This window comes from Geotrypetes seraphini, chromosome 10 (genome assembly GCF_902459505.1).
Source record: "Geotrypetes seraphini chromosome 10, aGeoSer1.1, whole genome shotgun sequence".
NCBI classification, from domain to species: domain Eukaryota; kingdom Metazoa; phylum Chordata; class Amphibia; order Gymnophiona; family Dermophiidae; genus Geotrypetes; species Geotrypetes seraphini.
In genome coordinates, this window is record NC_047093.1 from 49,291,607 (window position 1) to 49,313,546 (window position 21,940).

The 21,940-nt window shown below is 38.7% G+C and overlaps 1 protein-coding gene across 6 annotated transcripts in view; it reads left to right on the forward strand.

Moving 5' to 3' along the window:
* The window catches only part of GOLGA2 (golgin A2), a 126,859-nt gene that overhangs the window by 76,016 nt on the left and 28,903 nt on the right, over window positions 1-21,940 (forward strand). For 5 of the 6 annotated variants that reach the window (XM_033960576.1, XM_033960580.1, XM_033960577.1 and 2 more), the window contains 5 exons: window positions 3,130-3,237; window positions 3,629-3,716; window positions 3,929-4,275; window positions 8,516-8,629; window positions 9,159-9,383. In XM_033960576.1, the coding sequence (XP_033816467.1) occupies window positions 3,130-3,237; window positions 3,629-3,716; window positions 3,929-4,275; window positions 8,516-8,629; window positions 9,159-9,383 (882 nt within the window). The remainder of the gene's footprint in view (window positions 1-3,129; window positions 3,238-3,628; window positions 3,717-3,928; window positions 4,276-8,515; window positions 8,630-9,158; window positions 9,384-21,940) is intronic. The other variant, XM_033960578.1, reaches the window with a different exon arrangement.

Genomic DNA, 21,940 nt, shown 5'->3' on the forward strand with positions numbered 1-21,940 from the left:
TGGCAACCCCGGTCAATATTAATAAAAGTTTATTATTATTTGCTGAAATTGGGCTCTTAAATCTCATAGATGTACCAAATAATATAGTATCATATGAAAGGGCAATATGATTTTCTAACAATGAATTAATTTGGCCCCAAATTAACTTCCAAAAGGCATTTATATAGGGACAGAAAAAAATTAAATGATCTGAAGTCCCAGCTTCTAAACTACAATGCCAGCATCTATTGGACCTAGAGCTATCCAACTTCTGTAAACGAACTGGGGTCCAAAAAGCTCTATGCAACAAAAAGAACCAGGTCTGCCTCATAGATGCTTGACCTTGTGGCCATTGAGAGGCAGAAATTTGGTACCCAAATATCCCTAAGACCAGTTTTTCGTTTTTTATTCAAATACCCATACAACAATTTGTACCACTGTGCGGCTTGCTGACCCAAGAAATCCGCCTGAAAGCACAGGAATTCCAAACTATACTGAGAGTTAAGAACTTTCCATTCAGGGAACCCCTCCTGAATAGCCTGCTTCAATTGCAACCACCTAAAATTTTGTGATTTATTTAAACCATATTTATGTTGCAATTGTGAAAAACTAAGCAGTGACCCATTTAGAATAACATCATTTAAAGTCCGTATACCTGCAATAATCCAATGCTTCCAAACGATTTTAAATCCGCCAATTTTAATCTTAGAGTTTACCCAAACGGATTGATTTAATGATTTAGAAATTGGATCTGGCAATAAATTACTAACATAACGTAAAGTCTTCCAGGTATCAATCAGTATTCTATTTTCTTTATATTTCCTGGGCAAATTTATACTAATAAGATGAGACAAATGTAAAGGAAACAGGAGCCGCCATTCTAAATATAACCAATCTGGAACATTTTCCATAAGATCTGGGAGGATCCACTACATACCCTGTCTTAAAATTTCTATAGTACTACTAGATGTATGCATTGTTATATGCAGGTACTTTCCCTGTACTTAGTGGGTTCACAATCTAAGGGCTACTTTTACGAAGGTGCGCTAGCGTTTTTATCATGCGCACAAGTTTAGCGTGCACTAGCCGAAAAATTAATGCCTGCTCAAGAGGAGGCGGTAGTGGCTAGTGCGCGCGGCATTTTAGCGCACGCTATTCTGCGCATTAAGGCCCTAGCGCACCTTCATAAAAGGAGCCCTTAGTGTTTTTGTACCTGGGGTAATGGAGGGTTAAGTGACTTGCCCAAGGTCACAAGAAACTGCAATGGAAATTGAACCCATTCACCAGGATCAAAGCCTGCTGCACGAACCATTAAGCTACTCTTTCACTCATATCTGTGCATATGTAAGCAAAAGGCAGAAGACTCACAGGAAGAAAAAATATTTATTTTTACATAGGCTTGAAATATTGCCAGTTACATTGATGGTGCAGCTAAGAAGTTTACAGTTACTATTTAGATTCTGTTGAGGAGAAATCCACATTGTGAACCGAAAAAACCACACCAAACTCTTTTTTTTTGTCGTATCTTCCACAGAATTCAGCTGATTCTTATGAAATTTAGTGCGTCGTGTCCTGAATGAAGTTGATGTAAAATGTTGTAAATATTTCCCACTACAACACTACCCTATGAATTGTGAACTGAATAAAAACATATCAAAAAGTTTTATGGCATATCTTGCAGAAAAATGTAAAGTCAAAAAGTAATGTTTCAATTAAGCAGATGTTCGAAGTGCATGCCCTTTGCACGAAGGCATGCCTTCAGCCTTGGCCACCACTGATCTATGGACTTTTCAACAAAGCAACCATTTCAAATTTGACTAGGATTATCAGCCATTTTTTTATAATCTCCTGAATCTCACACTCCAAAAGCTATCTGAATAAAGTGAATATTTATAACAGTTTTAAACTTAGGATAAGACAATTCTAATTGTAAATAAGATGCAAGGAATTCCAAAGGGCAGGAACTAAACAAAAAAATGCAGAATTTTCTCAACACACTTGAGACAGAGATGGAAAAATCAAACGATGATTAGTCAGGAAACAAAAAAGTGTCCAAGCAGGAGAGCATAAGGTATTGTTAAAGAGGCAAGATTTGATAGTAATCTAGTACAGAATGCCCTAAACAAGATTGTATAACATACCAGAATCCAATGCTTCCTGTCTGCCAGTTCCAGTCTCAAAATGGCTGCCATGACCTCCAACAGTAGTCTTGAAGGACTACTGCTGGAAATCCCAGAAGCCATTTTGAAGGAGGAGTTGGCCATGTGCAGGAACAAGTAGAGATAGCTCCTGTACTCACTACCTACCAATGACATGATAAGCAAAGGAGAGGTCTGCCGCCCAAGGAGGGTTGGGTTTGGGGGGAGGCTGGTGGGTGAGTCCTGGTGGAGGCAGTTTTTGCTTGGGTGGGGGACAGGGTCAGTTTCATTTTCATGTTTGGTTTCTGCCAAAACCAAATATGCAACCAAAAATTGGTCTCAGCAGTGCAATCATTTCAGATATCTAGGTGTCAGTGAGATACCAAAAGAAAGCATTATCGATAAGAATGAAACACTCAAGGACAAGAAGTTATCCTATGAACCTGAAGGGAGGAATCTTCAAAAAGAATGTTAGACAATACTTTTTCACTGAGAGGGTGGTAGTCTTCTCCTGGATCACAATTCTAGCAGAAGTTATTCAAGCTAGAACACTGGCAGAGTTCAAACATGCATGAAGGAGTGGCCTAGTGATTAGAGCCAGTCTCGTCACCCTGAGTGAGGTTGTGGGTTCAAGCCCCATGCTGCTCCTTGTGACCCTGGGCAAGTCGCTCAATCCTCCATTACCCCACGTACATTAGATAGATTGTGAGCCCATTGGGACAGAAAGGGACAAATGACTGAGTACCTGAATGTAAACTGATTAGACAATTAATAGGTGGTATATAAATAACTTAAATAGACATACTGAGATCTTAGGGAGGGAGAAGACTGCAAATGAATTAAGATCTGTGACAGCATGATACATAAATACAAATATGCAGACTGGATGGATCACTTTTTGCTATCTGATGCATCAAACCTTAGAAAGCTGGTTTGAAATAAGGTATCTCTGAACTTGTTTCTCTTGGATACTTTGTACAAAACAGTCACTTTATCTGATTTTTTTGAGCAGTTGTCAGAATCACTTGAACAGCTTCGTGCAGAAAGAGATCAATATGTGGAGAAACTAAAAGATGAGGGTAGTGTCTGGAAAACAAGAGTCCATCAGCTCTCTGAGCAGGTAAGGGGTAAATTGAGTAAATGACAGAAAAAAGGATGAAATTGCATTTGGGTTGTGTCCAAAGATTGGCTGGGTGTGTGCAAATATTTTCTCATGTGAGGCACAAGTTCTAAAAACCAACAATTTTCCAGATTTGCATGTATTTTTGTGAGTGACCATGTAAAATATGTGAGTGAATGTATGAACGATTGCTTATGTGCTCAGCTTAGAGGGAACATAGGTTGTGTCAGATGGAGATGCTGGCAGGTAGGAGCTTGTTTGGCTGAGGGAAGGCAGTATTCAACTGAATGCTTTTTTTTTAATGAATATTTCATTCCAGGTTGATTTTTTTCTGACTTAGCAGAAAACTTTTGTGGTCTGCTGAACATTTACCCTTCTCTGATTTGAACAGGTCCAAACACTCACCCAGGAGAAGGAGACAAATCGAGCACAGATTGAAAAGTTAGAAACGGACATTGCAGAGCAATTGAGCCAATCAGGTATTCATTATGTTAAGATGTAATATAGTAGAGCATGATGAGAAAGTATAGCTGTGCCTCATCTGCATTATTTTTTGCAGCTTTCTCCTGGTGTACTTTAGAATGAATTGTAGATTGCTAAGAGATTGTGTACGAGACATTACTGGATGGGGATAGGATATTAGTATTTCAGAATTCTTCAGTAAGAGTGAGTGCTCTGATCATTTTTCCAGCAGCCCTGCAAAAGGATTCAGATCTTCATATTGATAAATGCCCCAGTGAGGCAGAACTGACCCTGCAGAGGGATGTGCAGACTCTACATCAGGAGTTAAAGGAACTGCGTGCTCAGTATGAAGCACAAGTGCAAGATAACAAGCAACTGAGTTGTCTGAACCAGGAGCAGGAGGAGCAACTGCTGGAGCTGGAGAAGGCAGTTCAGCGTTACAGTGAAGCGGCTGTGGATCGAGAACAGATTCTAGAGAACATTCAAAGTGACAAAGCAACTATTAGTCGAGCACTGAGCCAAAACCGTGAGCTGAAAGAGCAGCTAGCTGAACTACAGAACGGATTTGTCAAGCTGGTGCGTGCCTTTTTGAATGCTTTGCATCCAGGTTTGAAAGCTTCTGCACTTGTATTAGTGTCTTTGCTGGAAGAAGTTATTGAGCACTGCAGAAAACCCAGCTAATGGGACAGAATGTAGTGTGGTGGTCTATCAATCCTTAACAAAAGCTTATCCCCTAATGTCTGTACCTTGGGAGGGGTTACCCTAAATCCCTCAATCTGAATCTGTCTGAGAACAGCCCTATAGCTAATCTTGTTTGACAATTTCTTGATCTCACCTGTAGTAGCTGTAATTTCCTTAGCATCTGCCTCAGACCAATCCAAAACATGTGTGTTGTGTCCATTGATGGCTGGATGTTTCTCTCAACCAGTGTATGGAGACAAAAACAATTCTGTGTGACTCACCCCTTAAGGCAGGGGTGTCCAATGTCGGTCCTCGAGGGCCGCAGTCCAGTCGGATTTTCAGGATTTCCCCAATGAATATACATGAGGTCTATTTGCATGCACTGCTTTCATTGTATGCTAATAGATCTCATGCATATTCATTGGGGAAATCCTGAAAACCCGACTGGATTGCGGCCCTCGAGGACCGACATTGGACACCCCTGCCTTAAGGGCATTATGCAGCCTCAGGTAATTAGTATTTTCCTGTCTTCAGTAAATGATAACGGAACACCATGTAGACCCTGAGCTGGACATGCCAATTAGGTCTCTAAACCAGTTGGTATTTGTTAACTTGAGCTTAGCTTCTTCTATGTTGAAAAGAAAAAGGCTGAAAAAGAAGGAAAGCTTTTAGGAAATACTTGAAATACAAATCCCTTCCTTCTTTATCATTCCTCCAGACTGGCACAGAAACAGATGGGTACACGCTGCTTTGCCAGCAGATGGAAACTGAAACACTGACTTTTGGCTTCAGTACAAGTGAGTTGTGCAGTCTCTATTACAAGTCTATTCTCAGTGTCCAGGAGTGGAGTGATAAGCTTGTGCAGTCTGTGCTGAGGTTGGTTAGGTCCTGTTGGATCTGGTTAGTGAATCTTTCTTGTTCATTTTGCTGTCCTGACAAAGCTTGGGGGACCCTCTTGGGGGTCCTATCAACCTCAGGGGTGTCACACTCAGAAAGGTCAAGTCCCTCCCACCATTTCCTCCACCTCCCCAGGTTTTCTAAATTTGGAGGAGCCTCAACTGTATGCCTGGCCACCTGTTAGGCACAGACTACAGTTTAAAGAGCCAGTTGGGTCTGCTGACTTGATACAGCTGTGAGAAGTTAAAAAAAAAAAAAGACAAGAAATAGGAGGAGCATAAAAAGGACCTGAGGCCACCATTTTTGTGCGACGTTGTGCGTGGGCTTTTGGCACGTTCATTATGAGCACTTAAAAAAAGCAGAAAAAGTGTGTTTTTTGTGGGTGCCAAGCGGTGGATGTGGCCAGCGTGTGCATAAAATGTCCTGGCTTTCTCGAGGGGGGACCTGACTTTGGGAGTTGGTTCTCCTTCACGTGCGCACTGCTCGTCAGTGGAGCTTCTTCTATGTTGAAAAGAAAAAGGCTGGAAGATAAGGAAAGCTTTAAGGGAATACTTGGAGTACAAATCCCTTCCTTCTTAATCCCCCTTTAAGGTGTATTTTCTTTGGGTCGAGATGCCTTTTAAAGATGAAAAAGCGGCTGACATATGCACCATGAGTGGTCTGCATCACAACATGGATTTTAATCAGGTTCCACGCTGTCACTCTTTCTTTAAAAACAAATGAAACAAAAAATGGCCAGAATAGCCTGGTTCACACCTGATTCCTATTCCAGACACTATCAAGACTTCTTTTCAGTGTTGGATATATTCCCCTTCACTTCAGGGCAGTTGTTTGTTCCAACCTCATCTTGCCACACATTCCAGGAAAATCAAATGTGATAGCAGACTCAACCCTCACGAGTGGACCTTGGCTCCCATGGTACTTCAGCTATGGCTATGGGGTCCCCAGTCATAGACCTCTTTGCTCCATAGGACAATGCACAGTACAAGAAGTTCTATTCCCTCCAACCAGCTCCACATTCCATGGAGGGAACATCTTCTGTATGCTTTTCCACCATTTCCACTCAACTCCAGGGTTGTTCAAAAGATGATCAAGGACAACACACATCTCATCCTAATTACACCTCATGGCCCAGACATATCTGGTATCCACTGCTCTTGGACCTATTTGATGCTCCACAAGTTTGTCTTGGAACCCATCCTTCCCTCCTCACACAACAGAACGGTCAGATTCTTCATCCTAATCACTCAGCCTCAGCCTAACTGTGTGGAGATTGAAAGGACCACCCTCACTGAAATCCCAGTCTCACATTCAGTAAAAGTGTGGCCAGATATCCCTCTACCAAAAAATCTTAGCAGTCTAAGTGGACATAGTTATCATTCTGGTCAACTGTCCAGAAACAAGACCCTCTAAACTGCCAGATTTCTTACATTCTTACTTATCTCCTTTATTTATTGGATTCTGACCTCAAGCCAAACTCCACTTGTGACTCCACTTATTAGTGATTTCTGCCTATCATAACTCAGTGCGTGAAAAACCAGTTTCACAACAGCCCCTGAGAGGTCTCACCAATCTTCGGCCTCCTTTAAGAGACGCCTCCCTTTCCGTGATGGAATCTCAACATTGTCTTAGATCAACTTATGGAGCCCCCTTTTGAGCCACTGGGAGTCACCACATTACAGTACCTTATGTGGAAGACAGTTTTTCTTACAGCGCTCACATTAGTGAGCATAGTTAGTGAGCTTCAAGCATTAGTCACTTACACTCAATTCTTTTCTAACCAGATTCAGTTACACAACCACCTGAAATTCCACCTCAACCAAAATATAGTTTTGCCATCTTTTTTCCCTCCTCCATATTCCTCACTAGTGGAATATTAGGCTGCAGTCGACTATTGAACCACAAAGAGACTACAAACCTACTTCTAACAAATCAGCTTTTCATCTCCTACAGTCTAGCTAACTAAGGTCAACCAACCTCTAAAAGAGCCATATCCATGTGGATTGCTTGTTGAATCGATTTCTGTTACATCAAGGCACATCTACCGCCACCTGGACGCATTGGAGAACACAAAGTACATGCAACAGCTTCCTTGGCAAACCTGTGATCAATCCCAATACAGGACATCTGCAAGGCCACAACCTGGTCCTCAGTTCGCACTTTCACTAAGCACTATTACTTGGACCAGAGCACAGCACAGGACACTCGCTTTGGATATTCCATCCCCAAAACTTGTTTGTGCCTTGGTCTAACACCATGATCCTAATGCTCATCATAGCTAGGGACTCACCAACAAGGGTGCCTGCATCTCCCCTGCTTGTCTCCAGAGAAAGCAGAGTTGCTTACCTGTAACAGGGGTTCTCCATAGATGGCAGCAGAATGCAGCCACATTTGCACTCCTGCCATCCCCTCTGAGAGTATCTCCTTGTTCAGCTAGAGACAAAACTGATATGGTGAGGGGATGAACCACTGAAGGAAGGATCCCCTGCACATGCCCAGTAAGCCCAAAGGCTTACTATTGCTAGGAGAGAGCACCGACACACATGCTCAGTCAGAGGACTTCACCAACAAGTGTGGCTGCATTCCGCTGCTGTCTATTGAGAACCTCTGTTACAGGTAAGCAATTTTGCTTTCTCTATGGACATTTTCTTATCCAGAGAGTGGAAATTGTTTTCCAAGGCCTTCACTCAAATAACAAGCTGTTGGGATGTACTGGTCCTGGACTTCATAGGACAAAGAACAGGTTGCCTCTTTTCTGCAGTAGTTGGAAGGAAGCAAAATCCAAGGAGATAGAAGATGCCTTACTATAACCTTGACGTAGTCTGATATAGGTGTTTCCATCGATGCTAGATTGAGTGCTTCAAGTATCTTAATTCATCCTGGTCTAGTGATCTTTGTAGCTCCAACTTTGTCCAGGAGGCTCCAGTTTGGAGCCTGTATTCATATCTACAGAAATCATTCCTTGAAGCTTCACACACACTTTTTAAGCAGAAAGATTAACTCATAACCCATTGCTTTATCAGTCAAAATACTGAGCATCTCAGGCTGCATAGTGCCTTTAAAGGGTGAGTCACACACAGCTATTTTATTTCTTTGTCTCCATCCATTGGTTGATGTACAAAGCCTATAGGTTTTGGATTGGTCTGATGAGACTAAAGGAAATAAATTTAGCAGGTAAGATCTAATTTCTTCTCCTTGGACAGCAAGATTTTTTGGAATTTGTCTTTGTGTTGAGCAGACGAATGAAAATATGGAGTTGCTGAATGCCCTGCAGTCTGAGCAACATGTGAAGAAGGAACTGGCCAAGAAACTGGGGCAACTGCAGGAGACACTAGTAGAATTGACAGAGAAGGTGAGTGAGCAAGTGGAATATGGGTAGAGAAATTGTAGAGCCTCTAGAGGCAGACAAATGAAAAGTATGGGAAAATGACTAAAACGAGCTGCACATACCATAGCTGTCTTGCTTAAACTTAAATCACTTTCCTGTATCTTTTATGATTACATGTGCAATTTTTCTTTTAGTCAATGCTTATTTCTGTCTAATTTCTGTGCTGTATCTTATCTGTCTATATATTCCACTTACCCTATACTGTTGATTGAGATGATTTGATGTGTATTGTGTTGACATTGTAACTGGCATATTGTGCCATAATGTGTATTGTAATTGTCTTTTGCCAGTGTTCAGCTATACACCACTTTGGGTAACTTTTCTTCATTAAGATGGTAAATTAATCATAATAATTAAAATACATTATAGCTAGAGACAGCTATAGAGAGGGTTACATGGGAGAGTGAGTAATGAAATATGGTCACTCTTGTTAGATGTATGCAGGGTTACTAGAGGAAAGGAGTGATTGAGTGGTGTATTTTATTCTCTTCAGTTGGATATGAAAACCCAAGAGTCACAGGGGTTGCAAGGACAGCGAGATGAATACTATGGACATTTACAGCAATATACATCTGCATACCAACACCTAGCCAGTGAAAAGGAAGAGCTGCAAAAGAAATACCTGCTGCAGTTGCAACTCATGGATCGGCTACAACATGAAGAGGTGCAGGGCAAAGTTAGTGCTGAGATGCACCTGAAAGAGCTCCTACAAACCAAGGTAACTGCATTGCTTTTGTGACCTTAGCTTCAGAATTCATCATCAATATTTATAGATGGTGTGAATGGAATTCCTTAGTTCTTTCAGGTATCCTCACGATACGTGTTATTACAAATCTGTCAAATTCATCTTAACATTAAAAGAATAATCCTTGCATGCTTTGCATCAGTTTCCAAAGCAAATATTGAAAGGGTTTGGGCTCTGAGAAGCACTGGGCAAAGGTGTATGTGGTCAGGACAAATGCTTCCGTTCATAAGAACATAAGAATTGCCACTGCTGAGTCAGACCAGTGGTCCATCATGCCCAGCAGTCCGCTCACGCGGCAGCCCTCTGGTCTAAGACCAGCACCCTAACTGAGACTAGCCCTATCAGCGCACGTTCTTGTTCAGCAGAAACTTGTCTAACTTTGCCTTGAATCCTTGGAGGGTGTTTTCCCCTATAACAGCCTCTGGAAGAGCGTTCCAGCTTTCTACCACTCTCTGGGTGAAGAAGAACTTCCTTACGTTTGTACGGAATCTATCCCCTTTCAACTTTAGAGAGTGCCCTCTTGTTCTCCCTACCTTGGAGAGGGTGAACAACCTGTCCTTATCTACTAAGTCTATCCCCTTCAGTACCTTGAATGTTTCGATCATGTCCCCTCTCAATCTCCTCTGTTCGAGGGAGAAGAGGCCCAGTTTCTCTAATCTTTCGCTGTACGGCAGCTCCTCCAGCCCCTTAACCATCTTAGTCGCTCTTCTCTGGACCCTTAAGAGTAGTACTGTGTCCTTCTTCATGTATGGCGGCCAGTGCTGGATGCAGTACTCCAGGTGAGGGCATAACATGACCCGGTACAGCGGCATGATAACCTTCTCTGATCTGTTCATGATCCCCTTCTTTATCATTCCTAGCATTCTGTTTGCGCTTTTTGCTGCCACCACACATTGTGTGGACGGCTTCATCGACTTGTCGATCAGAGCTCCCAAGTCCCTTTCCTGGGAGGACTCTCCAAGTACCGCCCCGGACATCCTGTATTCGTGCATGAGATTTTTGTTACCGACATGCATCCCTTTACACTTATCCACGTTGAACCTCATCTGCCATGTCGATGCCCATTCCTCAAGCTTGATTATGTAACTTTGCAGATCTTTGCAATCCCCCTGCGTCTTTACTACTCTGAATAACTTCGTATCATCTGCAAATTTAATCACCTCGCTCTTCGTACCTATGTCCAGATCATTTATAAAGATGTTAAAGAGCACGGGTCCAAGCACTGAGCCCTGCGGCACCCCACTGGTGACGCTCTTCCAGTCCGAGTATTGTCCATTTACCCCCACTCTCTGTTTCCTATGCTCCTGCCAGTTTTTAATTCACGTGAGTATTTTTTCCCTCAATTCCATGGCTTGCAATTTTCCGAAGTAGTCGTTCATGCGGAACTTTGTCAAATGCCTTCTGAAAATCCAGATATACAATGTCGACCGGATCGCCCTTGTCTATCTGTCTGTTTACTCCCTCAAAGAAGTGCAGCAAGTTCGTCAAACAAGATCTGCCTTGCTAAAACCGTGCTGACTGGTCCTCATCAGCCCGTGTCCGTCAAGGTGATCAATGATGCTGTCCTTTATCAGTGACTCTACCATCTTTCCCGGTACCGAGGTCAGACTCGCTGGTCTGTAGTTCCCCGGATCTCCCCTCGAACCTTTCTTGAAGATCGGTGTAACATTCGCCACTTTCAAGTCTTCCGGAATCTTTCCCGATTTGATCAACAGATTGGCTATTAGTTGAAGCAGTTCAGCTATGGTCCCTTTCAGTTCCTTGATGACCCTCGGATGGATGCCATCCGGTCCCGGGGATTTATCGCTCTTAAGCCTATCAATCTGCCTACATACCTCCTCTAGACTGACCGTCAACCCTGTCAGCTTTCCGTCTTCATTTCCAGCATATAGCCTGATGGGTTCCGGTATGCTGTGTACATCTTCTTCGGTAAATACAGATGCAAAAAATGTGTTCAGTTTGTCAGCAATTGCTTTGTCCTCCTTTAGCACTCCCTTTATTCCATGGTCATCCAACGGTCCCACCACTTCCTTTGCGGGTTGTTTCCCCATTATATATCGAAAGAACAGCTTGAAGTTCTTCACCTCCGTGGCTATTTTTTCCTCGTAGTCTCTTTTGGCCCCTTTTACCGCCTTATGGCACCCGTGTTGATGTTGTTTGTGCTTGTTCCAGTTTTCATCCATTTTTGACCTTTTCCATTCCTTAAATGAAGTTTTCTTGTCTCTGATCGCTTCCTTCACCTCTACAGTGAGCCACGCCGGTTCTTTGTTCTTTTTCCTCTTGGATCCCTTGTTGATACGCAGTATATATAGATTTTGCGCCTCGGTGACTGTGTCCTTAAAAAGGGACCAAGCTTGCTCTAGCGTTTTTACATTGCTTATCCTCTTCTTAATCTTCTTCCCTACCATGAGTCTCATCCCTTCGTAATTCCCTTTTCGGAAGTTCAGTGCCGTGGCTGTCGTTTTGGACCGATGTTTCTCCCCTGCGTCCTGATCAAAGCGGATCATATTGTGTTTGCTGCTTCCCAGCGTCCCTTCATGGAGGAAGAGAATCCCCATTGTTGCTTGGACCTCTTTGATGTTACAATTGGCCCGATGTGAACTATTGGCAGAACGGGGGAAACGTCAGACTCCTGAGTGGCAACACTATGCATGGCTGTGGCAACAGTGTCTATCTTTGTGAGAACCTCTGGATGGAATCTGAGTTTTAGCAGCTCCTCTCTGTTTCTCTCCTAACCTCCACTGGGCAACATAGGGATTGGGGGGGGGGGAGTGAATTGTATGTGTCTGGTGGTGATTCTTGGGTTTTCCTTTTTTTTTTGTTTTGTAGATTAGGGAATGGATGATGGGGTGCTGGGTGTCTCTTAGCCTGGGTTGGGTTCTTGAAAATGAGCTGCCAGTTTGCCATGGCACGGCTGAGCACTGCAGGCTACTTACTGGTGCTTCTTCCTTTGATTGGACCTCTTGTGTTTACTTCTATTCTGGATTCTTGTCTCTTTCTTCGGAGGGCATGTGTTTGTTACACTTTGGCTATACTGTTTGCTCCAATAAAGATATTCTTTAAAAAAAAAAAAAACCCACTTTTATTGATAGATAGCAGAGGATATGTTTTAAGTAAAATGATCAAATATGTTGTCACTTTGACATATGCATTGAAGGAATAGTAATCTTTGGTCATTATAACGTGTGTCCAATACAAACTGAAGATGGAAATATACTACAGGAAAAAACAAAGTGCTATCTTTTTTTATGACTTGTACTTTAGTGTATGCAAATGGTCTTTTTGGGGTGTTTTGAAATCATCTGGTTTATATTGCTAGCCCATATCACCCACTGCACAATGCAAGAGTTCATGATATTTCATTTTTTGAATACGCTTTTGAAAGAGTACATTTCCAAGCAAATACAAGGGGAGCTCAGGAATACACAAGGCTAGTACCCCAAGGAAATGAGTGCCTAGAAACATATTGCTAGTAAAATGAGAATACCCAGGAAAAGCACAGAGAATCCCCATTGGGAAGTGAAGGATAAAGCTGGAAATCAAGTGGGTGTCTGCAGTAAGTGAGATTTTTTTTTTTTTTTTTTTTTCCCATTATTTTTTATTTTCAAATTTTACATAAAGTGTACAAAATATTAAAATACAATTGATAACTACATAGTATCACTTTTATATCTAATACATTATATATCTAAATTTGATTTTCTCCTTCACCCTCCCCCCACCCTTTTATTACTTTAATATAATATTTTTTAATTTTCAAATTTTACAGAAAGTGTACAACATGTTAGAATACAATTGATGAATATTCAATAACACCTTTATATCTAATACATTATGTTCTAAATAAATTTTATCCCCTCTCCCTCCCCCCACCCTTCTATTACTTTTCATTCCTACATTACATATTGTATAATATATTATAACATATTATGTAGAAATTATTTTCTTTACCCCCCCTCCATGTGTGTCACAAAAAAGATCCTTAAAAGAAGAAAAGAAGAAGAAAAATCCTACTATTTATTCATTAAAGTATTTTGTCAATGGCCCCCATATTTTTATAAATTTAGTATATGTCCCCCTTTGTATTGCTATTGTTCTTTCCATTTTAAATATATGACATATTGTATTCCACCAAAACGAATTAGGTTGTTATAATTTTTCCAGTTGTTAGTTATATGCTGAATGGCAACCCCTGTCATAATTAATAAAAGCTTGTTATTTTCTGGTGATATTTGACTTTATTTTCTCATCATCATTCCAAATAATATTGTATCATATGATATTGCAATATGATTTTCCATCAATTTATTAATTTGTGGCCAAATTGAATTCCAAAAACTTTTAATGTAGGGACAATGATACAGTAAGTGATCTAAAGTTCCTGGTTCCAGATTACAGTGCCAGCATTTATTTGACTTAGAACTGTCTAATTTTTGCAAACGTGTAGGGGTCCAAAAAGCTCTATGTAATAAAAAGAACCAAGTTTGTCTCATAGATGCTGACACTGTACATCCCATTCTCCAAGACCAAATTAGTGGCCATTGAGATGCATTAATCTGATGTCCAATCTCAATGCTCCAAATATCTCTTAGACCATTTTTTGGTTTTTTATTCAAATATCCAGATATTAATTTATACCACAATGCGGCTTGATGTCCTAGGAAGTCTGCTTGAAAACATAAGAACTTTAAACTATATTGATTATTTAATGTTTTCCATTCAGGGAACCCAACCTGAATGGCCTGCTTCAATTGCAACCATTTAAAACTTTGTGTTTTATTAAGACCAAATCTATGTTGCAATTGTGAAAAATCCAGCAGTTTATCTTCTGAAATAACATCGTCTAGAGATCTAATGCCTGCAATAATCCAGTTCTTCCAAAGGATTTGAGCTCCGCCAATTTTGATCTTGGAGTTTATCCATATAGATTGATTAGTTGATTTGTTTATTGGGATAGGTGTTAATTTATCAATAAATCTCAACGTTTTCCAAGTATCCATTAATATTTTATTTTCTCTGTATCTTCTAGGCATGTTGATACTTGGAAGATGAACTAAATTTAGGGGAAACATAAGGCGCCATTCTAAATATAACCAATCCGGTGCATTATCCATAAGTTCTGGGAGGATCCAATACATACCCTGACGTAGAATATAGGCTTGATGGTACCTATAGAAATTTGGAAAATTTACCCCTCCCTCCTTAATTGATTTTTGCAAAGTTACTAAAGCTATTCTAGGTGTTTTACCAAGCCAAAGAAATTTTGTTAAAATGCTATTAAGCTTTTTATAAAAGGACCCCTGAAAATAAATAGGTATCATACTCATTTGGTAGCAAACTACAGGCAACATCATCATTTTAATAGTTTGAACTCTTCCCCACCAAGAAATATGTAATGGGTTCCATTGCTCACATAACTCCGTAACTTTTTTTAATAAATATTTTTCATTCTCTTTTACAGTATCTTCAATTGTATTTTTAACTTGAATGCCAAGATATTTAAATCCTTCTTCTTTCCATATGAATGGAAAAGTATCAAATAATCCTTTTACACAATGAACATTCAAGGGTATAATTTCAGATTTATTCCAATTAATTTTATAACCTGAAAATTTACCAAACTTATCAATTAATTCCAATAAAGAAGATAAGGTTGACTCTGGATTTCTCAAATAAAGCAAAATATCGTCAGCATAAGCCGAAATTTTATATTCCATATCTGAATATGGAATACCTTGTATCTCCCTCGTTTGCTGTATTGCTAACAATAAGGGTTCTAATACAACATCAAATAACAAAGGAGATAAAGGACAACCTTGTCTAACTCCCCTCTGCAATTGAAAACCATCAGATATCTTATTATTAATATTTAGTCTTGCAATCGGGAAGCTATACAATGTTTTTACCATTTGTATAAATCCAGAACCTATACCAAACCATTCTAAAGCCTGATACATAAAATTCCATTCTACTCTATCAAATGCTTTTTCAGCATCTAATGAAACTGTAAAAGCCGGTTCATCCATTTTTTTTGATAAGTTTAACATGTGAAACAATAGTCTAGAGTTATTAGAGGAATGTCTTTTAGCAACGAAACCCGTTTGATGCATATCTATAATATGTGGGAGAGCTTTGGCTAATCTCAAAGCCAAAATTTTCGCTAAAAGTTTATTATCAACATTTATCAAAGATATTGGCCTGTAGTTTGAAACCAAAGTAGGATCTTTATTTGGCTTAGGCAAAACAATTATTATTGATTCAGCCATAGTACCTTTAATATTACCTTTTATAAGTTGTGTCTGATATAAATTTAGTAAATGTGGGGAAAGGATATTTTGAAATGTTTTATAAAATTCTACTGTATAACCATCACCACCTGGAGCGGATCCAACTCTAAGAGATCTCAATGCTGTTTCTAATTCTTTTAATGATATAGGTTCATCTAAACTCCGTTTTATATGATCAGGAACCTTGGGTCCATTAATTAAATCTAAAAAATTTTTTCCATCTTTTTGTCTCTCCAGATAAGGCTCGGAAGAATACAGGTCCTTATAAAATTTTAAAAATTGTTTTAATATTATATTTGTTTGATTTGTTATTATACCATTATCATCTTTTATTCCATTAATATTAGTTCTTCTTTTTTTTGCTTTAAGGTAATTTGCCAATAATCTCCCCGCCTTATTAGAATTTCCATAATACACTGTTTGCTTGGAAAACAAATCTCTTCTTATCATTTTTGAAGTTAATTCATTATATTTACCTTTTGCTTTCAAAAGAGCTTGCAAAACTTCATATTCCCATTTACTTATCAATTTAGCTTCTAATATTTTTATTTCTTTTTCTAATTCTATATATTGTATTTTAATCTGTTTTCTAATAAAAGCTGAATATGATATAATATTACCTCTCATAGTAGCTTTAAATGCATCCCATACATTCTCTATAGATGTATCCTCCACTAAATTTATTTGAAAGAAATCATTAATTTGTGTTTTAAAATTTTCTAAAAATTTGTCATCCACAAGCAATGCATTATCAAATCTCCAAAGAGGTCTACCATTCTCTAATTGATCTAAATGTAATTCTATCCATATTCCCGCATGATCCGAAATAATAATAGGATCTATGGAAGCTTTAATCACCTGTTGCACTTTATTTGTTGAAACAAAAATATAATCTATTCTTGAAAATGATTTATGAACCTGTGAACAAAATGAAAATTCCTGATCATTAAAATGAAGAATACGCCATATATCTTTCAAATCACATGACTGAACCAAATTATCTAAACCTAAAGATTTAATACTTTTACCTGGTTTTTTATCCAATAATGGATCCATTACAGCATTAAAATCTCCTGCCACCACTAAATTAGAAGCAGCCAGTGGTAATAACATATTCTGTAATTTTTTAAAAAATTCTGATTGATTCGAATTAGGGGCATATATATTAAACAACGTCAGGGCATCATTTCCCATACTTACATCAATATGTAACCATCTTCCATGTGGATCTGAATTTACTACTTTGAAATTGGCCATACATTTTTTATTTATAAGAATTGCTACCCCTGCTTTTTTACCCTCTGCTGGAGCAAAAAAACATTCCTTTACCCACCCACCCGATAATTTCTGTGATTCCTTTATACTAAGATGGGTCTCCTGCAGACAATAAATATCCGCATTTTGCTTTTTTAAAAATGTTAATACTTTTTTCCTTTTGATTACGTGATTCAGGCCATTGACATTAATAGAATATATCTTAAAAGACATTATACATTTTAATACTTCTCATTATAATCTTCTTCTCCTCTTCTTTCATATTTAGAATACAAAATATGTTTTTCACGACACACATATTTACCCCTAATATATCTAAACCCTTGTTTATTTTTCCCTTAATCATTTTAGTAAATACTCTCATTTTCCCTCCCTTTCCCATCCAATATAATGGCTGCTTAAGGATACACATTGGAACTGTAACCCGAACATTCTCCTCCCTCCTAGGCAATCAATATTCAATCAATTTCCCCTTCTATCTATCTATATTAATCTTTAATTTCTTTAGTCATTTTTTCATAACTTTTCATTAATGTATTTTTATCCATTTAACAGTTTTTAATTTATATTTCCTTAGTATTTTATTTACATCATAAAATTTTATCTTAAACATATATTTAGTATTTTATCAATGTTTTTTCTATATCTTGCTCTTTCTTTCTTATAAATTTATTATTGTCTTTTCTTTGTATCATTTTTCCTTTCTTCAGATATTTCAATATTTCATACTTTTATAATTTTTCATAAAGTCATCAAAACCCATCTTAATGTTTTATGTTAAAATATCATAGGTTCTGGTTTAGCAAGAAAAGCTTTTAATTTTTCTGGATCCTCGAAATATAGGGATTTATCCCCAGATGATACTCTCATTTTTGCTGGATAATATAGACCGTATTTAAAACCTTTTTCTTTTAGCTGAGGTCTCATGTCTAATAGTCTCTTTCTTTTATTTGCTGTGTTTTTAGCAAAGTCCGGCAAAAACCATATTCTGGATCCTTTATAATTTAGATTTTTGTCTTTTTTTGCAGCATTTAATATTTCTAATGCTTGTTGGTATCTAAGCATTTTGAAAATTAGCGGTCTTGGCCTGCCTTTGTTTTCTACATTTTTAACTGGGATTCTATGCGCCCTTTCTATTTCAAGTGGTTGTTTCAAGTCCAGTTGTAATATTTTTGGAATTAAATTTTCAAGAAAAAGGATAGCATTTTTTCCTTCTAAATTTTCTTGTATTCCAAAAAGTTTAATGTTTTTCCTTCTTCCTCTATTCTCATAGTCTTCCAGTTGATCTTTCAATTTATTTAATTCCAGGCTGTCATTTTTGCATCTATTTGATTCACTTTCTATAACCTCCATTTTTGATTCTAATTCAGTTGTTCTTTTGTTATTAACTTCCATTTGTCTGTGGATGTTTAATATTTCTTCCTTCATTTCAGACATATTGGTTACAGTTTCCTTAAGCATTTGTTTAATTTGTCTTAGTTCTTCCATAACTTCTGCTTTACTCAATATGTCAGGTTCTTCAGCAGGAAGTGGTATCTTGCTTGGTGTTATTTGATCTTGTTTCTGTCTTTTTGCAGACGTACCAGCCTCATTTTTGTTTTGTCTGGTACTTGCCATGTTGTTGTTTTCTTTTTCTTGGTTTTACTTTCTTTATATTTATTAGGAGACACAATAGTCACTTTCAGTCACAATTCCCAGTAATCTGTCTTGTTTCAGTTTTTTACACAGTTATATCTTTTACAGCAATAGTTTTAGAACAGCATTGAAACTTTCTTTTTTCCTCCTTTGGCCAATTCAATTTTTTTTTTTATCAGCCTGCCCTCACTGTCTCTCTGTATCAGTCCAGAGAAAAACCAATAAGAAAAAACATTATTTTCTTCTCAGACTTTTTTTTTTTTCCATCCGTTTCCTCTGGTTTGTTCACACACTTCAATATCTCGCCATTTGTCTCTTTTCTTTCAAGTCTTCAATTGATGTCAATATCGCTATCAAATTATCTCCGTTGATGAATAAATCCTTTTTTTTCTGTTATCTGCCTCAATGCCGATCCAACGCTGAGAGAAAGCAAACAAGAAGACTGGCTTCAGGCAAAAGATCAGTTAATCACTCAGTGCTCCGTTTCAGCTCTAATCTGGAAATGGCTGCTTCAAACCGCCACACTTAGGAATTCAACTGACAGCATCCACATATTGGGAGTCAGGTCTCTCTTTTACTTTTTTTTTTTAACATTAGTTAGTATTTTCCCCTTTAAACAACTCTCTTCACAGTTATAGCTTTGACAGCATTAATATTTAAAACTGCATTTAAACTTCTTTTTTATTCCGTTAGCCAATTCAATTCTTTATCAGCCCTCTCTCACTGTCTCTCCACATCAGCACAGAGACAAGCCGTTAGAATCAGTTATTTATCTTTCCTTAGCCCCTCTCTCTTCCGTGTCAGACCCCTCAGTTAAACTTCAATAATTTGCCGTTCTGAGAAAGCTGCAAGTCTTCTTCAAGTCAAATCTTCAAAAACCTTCTCTCATTTTCTCAGCATTCAAATCGGCAAACAATATAATCTTATAACTTTTATGACCTCCAGTACCATCAGATTGTATTTGCTGATATTTCTTTTCCCTTTTTATATATTATCTGTCTTGATGCTGCGCCGATTCAGCGCCGAGGGAAAACAATGAAAGTATCAATCAATTAGTCTCTCAGGGCTCCGACTCAGCGCTTCAAACCGCCACAGCCCAGGAATCTAGCTGACAACGGTCTCACACTGGGATCCGTCCCTTTTTCAATGTTAGTTAATAAAATTTTTTTTACAGCTCTTCTCACTCTCGTGCCGTATCACCACACAGAAAGACCAGTAAAAATTAATAGCCTTACTTTTCTCCTTCGCTTCAGATCTTTTCTGCGATTTTTCAAATTATCTTTTATATATATTTAAGTTGTTATCTTCAGCAATTGATTTCTTAAAAAAATCAAGTTGAAAGGGGAATTTTTTATTAATTTGTTGCCTATTTGAGAGGAGCTCCGTGATCACACGTCCATCTGTGTGTGCGGTAAGCCTGTAAGTGAGATTTTGAGAAGAACTCAACAGACTGAGGTCCTTTTTCTCAATTTCTGATGAGTTCATATTGGGGTTGAGTAATCCCAATATTATGAAGATGATTATAGGGTATACTGTATACTGGATCCATGAACACAAGGAGGCGTAAGGTAGTAGTGGTTGATGATTCCCTTCTGAGGGACATAAAGACGTTCAAAGAAGAGCGACCAAGATGATAAAGGGGATGGAACTCCTTTCGTATGAGGAAAGACTAAAAAGGTTAGGGCTCTTCAGCTTGGAAAAGAGACAGCTGAGGGGAGATATAATTAAAGTCTACAAAATCCTGAGTGGAGTAGAACAGGTACAAGTGAATTGATTTTTCACTTCATCAAAAACTACAAAGAATAGGGAACATTCGAAGTTACAGGGAAATACTTTTAAAACCAATAGGAGGAATTTTTTTTCACTCAGAGAATAGTTAAGCTCTGGAACGCATTGCCAGAGGTTGTGGTAAGAGCGGATAATATAGCTGGTTTTAAGAAAGCTTTGGACAATTTCCTGGAGGAAAATTCCTTAGTCTGTTATTGAGAAAGACATGGGGGAAGCTACTTCTTGCCCTGGATTAGTAGCATGGAATGTTCCTGCTCCTTGGGTTTTGGCCAGGTACTAGTGACTTGGATTGGCCACCATGAGAACGAGCTACTGGGCTTGATGGACCATTGATCTGACCCAGTAAGGCTATTCTTATGTTCTTATGTCCATCTGCAGACCAGACATGATGTTCCGGGAGCTAGGTACCAGAACCCAAGATGTTATGGAGAGCTTGACGAGACTCATCAAGCCTAATGACTGTTATCCGATGCTGCTCATCCATGTTGTCACTAATGATACTACTAGGTACCCTTCCAAATGTATTAAAAGTGACTGTGGCTTTGGGAGAAAAGGTGAAACAGTCAGTTGCACAGATAGTATTCTTGTCGATCTTCCCTGTTTAGGGAAAAGGCCCAGACAGAGATGAATGTGTAGCTGCATGGATGATATCGTCAAGAGTATTTCGGTTTCCTGGACCATGGGATGATTTTCCAAGGATTGCTGGGCAGGGATAATGTTCACCTATCAAAGAAGGGAAGAAGTGTCTTCAACAGCAGACTAGCTAACCTACTGAAGAGGGTTATAAATTAGAATCAGTGGGGCAGGGTGATCAAAGCCCACAGATGAGTATAAGCCCTCAGAAAGTGAATCGCTAAATACTTCTACACAGATGTAAACCATACTGCCTTAAAACAGATCTTCCTTCTGAGTTTGTGTAATGATTCCTAATCTGTTGCTATTGACACCAAGCTGCTACCAGTGAGTAATCGAGGCAATGTATTAACTCAATGTATACACCCTGGCCAAAGACTTTCTGAAGAGCCTTACCAAAGGAACATGCAAGAGAGAACTGTTGTCAATCCAAGTCATGACTTCCAACAAATTGCAATAAGGCTATGAAAACATACCATTCCCACCATGGCCTTGTTATTGCTCTGAAATCATGCAGTATCCATGGGACCAATATTTAGTTGAATGAGAACTGGTTTAGAGGAGTAGTTACTACCGTTTGATAAGGGATGCAAAGCACCTCTGTATTAGGCAAATTTAATACCACAGCTTGCGTTTAACTTTAAAACATAAGAGGTGCCATATTGGGACAGATTGAAGGTCCATCAAGCCCAGTATCCTGTTTCCAATAGTGACCAACCCACTATTGTCACTATAAGTCACAAGTACCTGGCAAGATCCCAAAGAGTAAAACAGATTTTACGTAGCTTATCCTGGGAAGAAGCAGTGGATTTTCTCAAGACCATCTTAATAATAGCTTATTGACTTTTTTCATTTAAGAAATTATCCAAACCTTTTTAAAACCCTGCTAAGTTAACTGCTTTCAGGGTTTAA